At 59.0% G+C, this 6,000-nt stretch overlaps 1 protein-coding gene across 2 annotated transcripts in view; it reads left to right on the forward strand.

Moving 5' to 3' along the window:
• Map2k5 (mitogen-activated protein kinase kinase 5) overlaps window positions 1-3,412 on the forward strand; it is a 243,336-nt gene extending 239,924 nt beyond the window's left edge. Inside the window, exon 21 of one of the 2 annotated variants that reach the window (XM_010643300.3) lies at window positions 2,991-3,073. Coding sequence is in view for 1 of the 2 variants with exons in the window: in XM_010643297.3 (XP_010641599.1) it covers window positions 2,991-3,095 (105 nt within the window). In the remaining variant the exon portion in view is untranslated. Of the gene's footprint in view, window positions 1-2,990 lie in introns of both variants that reach the window. The other variant, XM_010643297.3, reaches the window with a different exon arrangement.
• Window positions 3,413-6,000: the final 2,588 nt, after the last annotated feature.

Raw genomic sequence — 6,000 nt, forward strand, 5'->3', positions numbered from 1 at the left:
TGCGCGAGGCCGGCTCCCTGGCTCCACACTGCTGAGGAGGGGCAGCGTAGCAGCCAGGGCCCTGGGCTCTGCAGACATGATGCCAAGGCCTCGGACAAGCTCCTCTGTCCTCCCGTGCTTTAGTTTACTCATCCGTAAAGGGGGGATAATATTCCTGCTTGATAGTGTTGCTGAGTATTAAGTGCTTAGGAGAGCCTGACGCACACAGATCTGAAGAGGAAGGGCACGGGCCTGCCTTTTCTCTTTAATAATATCAGCGTGGGGCTGGGAATTTAGCTCAGTGGTTCCGGCGCCTGCCGAGCTCCGCATTACCAAAAAAAAAAAAAAAAAAAAAAAATCAGTGTGTCGGTTAAAGATTCGTTATTGAGTGCCTAAAATATGCAAGTACAAGAAAGATACTCTTTTTTTTTTTCTTTTTTTTGTGGGGGCGTTGAGACAGGGTCTTACTATGTAGTTGAGACTGACCTAGAACTCACTATGTAGCCCAATCTGGTCTCGAACTCACAGCGATCCTCCTGCCTCAGCCTCCTGAGTGCTGGGATTACAGGCATGTGCCACCACGCCCAGTTTAAGATACTCTTTTTTAAAAAGTAGAAATGTAAAACTCACTCACTGTGCCTGACCTCAGGGGGCACCAGTAGTTGGGCGGGCGGTGTGGTGCCTCTCACTCTGGCTGTGTGCCTCCTCCTCAAGCTTCCCGAAGCCTTGGTGTCCTTTGTCCATAGGCTGGGGTGCTGGGAGGCTTCGAGCTGCCCACCCCAGACTCGAGGCACTAGCCAGCGCCTGTGCTCCCACCTGGGAAGTGCAGAGGTCACCCACTTATGTCACAGCCAAGTGCCAGGCACTGCTCCAGGCCCCACAGCCACACCAGCAAGGTGCTAAGTGATCCAAATGCATGGTGTTCTCTAGGAAAGTCCTCCAGAGAGAAGAATGTATGGGGACCCAAATAAGAAGGTTCCGATTTAGGAAGAAACTCAAAAGCCCAAGTCAAGGCAAAAGTGGGGTGTCAGAGTGGGCGCTGGATCCAGTGTCCAGCCCACTGAGCCCAGACAGCACCCGTCACTGAGGCCCACCCAGCCCCATCTCTCCGAGTGCCGAACAGGAGCTCAGGGCTGTCCCTGCCCCCAGCTCTCCTTCAGCAGAACCTCTCACCAGGAGGGAGGAGAGAGTAGGCACCCCTGCCAGCTCTGCAGACCAGGCTGCTGGCACGCTCTGTCTGTCTGTCTGTCTCCTGCTCTGGCACCCACCCCGAACCAGTCAGCAGTGGCTGGGGACAAAGCCCAGGTGTCCGAGTCACTTCTTTGCAGGTAGTGTAGCGCATCGAGGACAGGTGCGCCAGTGGCCCCTCTGCTCCTGGCTACGGTAGGGTACTGAGGCACCTGTGCCTGAGGAGCAGCCGCTGGCCTTCGGAGCAGAGCACAGAGGAATGCTACCACTCCATCCTGCGGTTCCGCTCTGCTTGCTCCCCAGCAGATGACAACAGCGATGGAGCATATGGCCCCAAAGTCACCTGGCATTCTGGGAAAGTGACACTGCTACCCCAAGCTCGGGGGAGGGCTGGGGCGCCTGAGCACAGCTTCTCCCTTTGTTCTTCAGAAGGGCAGAAGGTGGCCTCAGGAAATAAAACGTGCATGTGCGGACCTGAGGGAGGACTTCCTGTCACCAGACAGCCATTAGAGAAGGCGAGCACGGGATGGCTGTGCACACAGGGAGAAGCCCCACTCTGACCTCCTGCTCGCCTTTCTCAAGAGCCCTTGCTCCCTCAGGACTCTGCAGCTCTGTCCCCAGGGCACCATGAGAAGTCCCAGGACGTACCCAGATATTCTGTCCTCACCTGTGCCTCCCTGCCACCCGGTGTTCCCACGGTCGGACCCCCACTTGCGCTGGGAAGGCAGTGTGAGGGGACACAGCATCAGTGCAGGACAGGAGGCCTGGGCCCTCTTCAGTCCCATCCCCAGAGATGTCTCAGGCCTGAGCTGGGGTCCAGGTGGGCCATGCAGCCCCTTCGCCTATCCCAGCCCTGTCCTCCAAGCCCCTCCAGGTGCCAGGGACACTGCGGGCCCACATCCTCCTGGCCACCGTGGTGAGAGAACGTAAGGAGCTCATTGCTTACTGTGCTGCCTTCAGCCAAGCACGTAGGGCCAGGGCTGTGGGTCAAGGCCAGGTGATGGGGGAGGGACAGCAGGAAGCCCACCCCACCCCACCCCCGCTAACCCATGGTCCCCATGCAGGCCACAGACTTTTTTGTGTGGGAAGCCACCAGGTGTAAGTTGCATAGCCAAGCAGGATAAAGAGAATGCTTTTCAGTGTCCCTTTGCCTGGGACTCGGACTCGTGGCGGGCAGCCCTTTGGCTGTGCCTGCTTGCTTCTGGCTTCCCTGGGCTCTCCGGGAAGCCCTGAGTTCTGGTGTAGATCACGCAGCAGGGGAGCGGACCGGCTAAATATAACCTGGCCTGCCTGTTGGCTAAGTAGGTTAGACAGGCCGCACAGAGACAAAACCTGCCTCTGCGAAGTCCAGCCCTCCACACTGAACTTCCCCGGTGTATTTTACCTTCCCTCCGTCTCAAGCCGTGATTTATTTAGAAGGGAGCTGCAGACAAAGTGGGGAACTAAAAGGCATTGCCAAAGCCTCTGGTGAGATGATTCTTTGGTCTCTGGGCAGCAACTGGACCAGAAAGGGGACACACAGGGGCCGAGCCCTGGCCTGCACTGACAGAGGGCCAGGCAGTGTGGATTTGGGTCAAAAGGAGCACGCAGGACATGGCAGCAGAGTCGGCCAGCACAGGGCCATCTCCTCACGGCTGCGGGCAACTCATCGCGCTGCCTTGGGCCTCAGTGACCGAGGATGGGAAAGGGGACCGAAAGCTGCTTTCCTCACCTCCCGGGGGCACTGAGAAGGAACAGTCAGCTCCAGACTGAGCAAGGGCCTTGGAAGGGGACTGAAGGGCGAGGCCTGGAGACGGATGTCACACCTGCTCCTCTTCCCGCAGGGCCACCCGTTCATCGTGCAGTTCAATGACGGAAATGCCACTGTGGCGTCCATGTGGGTGTGCAGGGCGCTGGAGGAGCGGCGGAGCCAGCAAGGCCCCCCATGAGGCTTCCCGAGAAAATCCAGGACCGGTCACCCAGGGTCACCCACCTGCGGCCCCTCTGAGCTCACTGCCTGCACCGGAAGAGCTTTGCTGGCCCGGCCTCCCATGCTGACCTTCACCATTCCTGCCAGCGGATTCCTTGCCTGGGCGCAGTCCTGCCTGGCAGTCCTCACCCCTGTCCTGAGCACCGACTCCAGTGGGTTGGGGACAGGGCCGGCGGTAGGGGGAGGTGCCCTGGCCCCTGCTCCCGTCCATCCTCCTAACCCTACTCTGTAAAGGTCAGACCTGTGGGCAGCACTGACGGGAATAAAGCGTTACAGCCCCAGGCGGTCGGAGTGTTGTGTGAGTCTCCCGGGGAGGGGAGTCTCCACCTGAGTGGGAACACGCGGCAGGGCTGCCCCCAGGCACCTGCGGGCACCACAGTGCTCCCCACAGTTAGGTGACGAGGTCACAGCCTGCCCTCGTGGCGGATGAGTAGCAGAGCCCACGGCGAGCAGCAGCAGAGCCAGGCCCAGAGCCCAGATCACAGGCTCACGTGGAGTCTTTGTGAGACTCCGTTTGTCCCAGTGACACCAGCTCTACCACACTGCCCTGACCCGGCAGCCGAGTAGGAACTGGAGACCAAGGGAGGGACCGTGTGATGTCGGGGCCCTCGTCCACCCCTAGTGCACATTCGACCACAGCTCCTCTGCCACAACTGCCCTGCGCCCCTGAACCCTCTCAGGCCACTTTCAGCTGCTGTCTCAGGTCATCCTCCAGCCACCAGCCGGGTGAGCGTGGCCACCCCCACTTCACGGTGAGGAGCGGAGGCTCTGAGGGGCTCTGGAGGCCTTCGTGGTCTCAGCCCCACCCCATCGCAGTGCCCCTACCACTGTGCCGCACCTCAACCCCTTTTTCTCGTCCTGTATGGAGCCCACCCAGAAGTCCCATTGTCTTCACCTTCAACAGAGATTGGTTCCGCCCTCACCATCCTGGTTCATTACGGCCTCCGGGACTCACCAGCCTCCCACCCCCTCTCGACCCCTATATTCACACAGTAGCTAGGGGGCTGTTAAAACAAGGAAGAGCCAAGCCGGGCACAGTCGCACGCCTGTAATCCCAGCACCTGGGAGGCTGAGGCAGGAGGATTGCAAGTTCAACTCCAGGGGTACCCACAGGGCTCACCTTACCTCCATGCCAAATCCTGGGAGACAGGGGACGTGTGCAAGTCTCCCATGCAGGCACTATGCTCAGTGCTAACATCTCAGCTCTTCGTACTGGCCCCAGCCCAGGAGGTGAGTGAGTGGCATCGCTGTCTCTGCCCAGCTTACAGATGGAGAAAGGACTGTAGAGGCAGAACGGCCTGCCCAAGGTGCCCCAGCCAGGGATCAGGAAAGCCTTCTTGAGGCCTGGAGCTCCTCCCAGCCCCACCTCAGCGTAATCTACACCTCCGTGCACACACAGTTCTGTGTAATTGTAGGCCTCCCGGGTCCTCTGGAGCCCACTCTCTCCTCTCCCCACATTGAGAGCCCTGTTTTGGGGTGACCTCCAACATACAAGTTCCTCGCTGGTCTGAAGAGGAAGATGGGGGACTAGGTGGCCCTGGGCAGCTCCTGCGCTAGCCCCTCTGGCTGGAGGCAGGACCTTCAGCCTGTGAGATGCACTGTTCCTCTGGTCCCCAGCAGCCCAAGGCCAGGCTGCCGTGGCACTCAGAGGTCACAGAAGGGCAGCCTTGGAGCACAGAGGCTGGGAATGGGTTCTCCCCTGTGCCCGGAAAGCTGTCCCCCACTGTCACCCAGTCTCCATGGCTAATTCCTATTCTTCCGGGTCCCTTCTCTAGGCCTCCTCCTTATTCCCTGGCTCTTTACTGTCCCCAGGACCTGGCCCAGGCCAGCACCAGAATGCTGAGGTGGGAGGGGCGGTGGGGCGGGATCAGGCCTTGGAGCGGCCTCTCGTCCCCAGGGCTTGTCACTGCCCCCCTGTCCGTTGCTCTAGCCTCAGGGATGCCCTCCCTGGGTCTGGCCCCAGCCATTCAGATGCACAAGCCAGCATGAGAAGAGCATTTCCAGGACAGGAGAAGTGCAGGGTCTTGGCATGGAGGTAAGGTGGGCCAGCTAGGCCTGGTGGCACAGTCCTGTAATCCCAGCGCTCTGGGAGGCTGAGGCAGGAGAATCACAAGATTAAGCACAGCATGAGTAATTTAGCGTTAGTAATTTAGTATTAGCAGGTCCCTGGCTCAAATTTTTTTTTAAATGGCTAAGGAATAACTCAGTGCAAAGAACCTGGGGTCAATCCCTTAGTGCCCCCAAAAATATACTACCTAGGTCACTCCCTCCCTGCTTCCCATCTTTGGTTTCCTTGTCTGGAAAGTGTGTATACAAAATCCCAAGCTTTGTCCTCCAAGAAGGCCACAGGGACAGAGGGAAGAAAAGTAGGACCTTCATTACAGGTCCTGTGATCCAAGGCAGTGTGACCCAGAAACCCCAGGTAGTGAGCCAGTGCTTGGGCTGGGTGGCAAGCCCTGGCCAAGCCTCCCTGCCATAGACCTGGGCCTAGAGCCTTGCACCAGGCCGAACAGACCTGGATCTTTGTGGGGAAACATAAACTTCCGGATCCCTGCACACAGAGGCTGAAGGCCAGAGTAGAAGCTGGGTGAGGGCTCCAGATGGTGCTGGGCAGGGCATGCAGGCTGCTATCTCCGCAGGCCTTGCAGCGTATCGCATCCCATGGGGAGAACAGGGAGCCCGGGGAGGGCCGTGAGGCCATCTCAAAGGTATCCCTCACTGCCGCCCATACTCCTTGCAGCCCAGCCTATCACAAAGTCTCGTCCCCGTTAGAACAGAAGCCTGTGTCCCCAGTCACAGCAAAGGCAGTGAGAAAGAAGGGTGCAAGGAGGGGTAAAGGGGGAGAGTGGAGGCCCCCAAGCCCC

Source organism: Fukomys damarensis, unplaced genomic scaffold (genome assembly GCF_012274545.1).
Source record: "Fukomys damarensis isolate Sample0158 unplaced genomic scaffold, DMR_v1.0_HiC HiC_scaffold_25, whole genome shotgun sequence".
NCBI classification, from domain to species: Eukaryota; Metazoa; Chordata; class Mammalia; order Rodentia; family Bathyergidae; genus Fukomys; species Fukomys damarensis.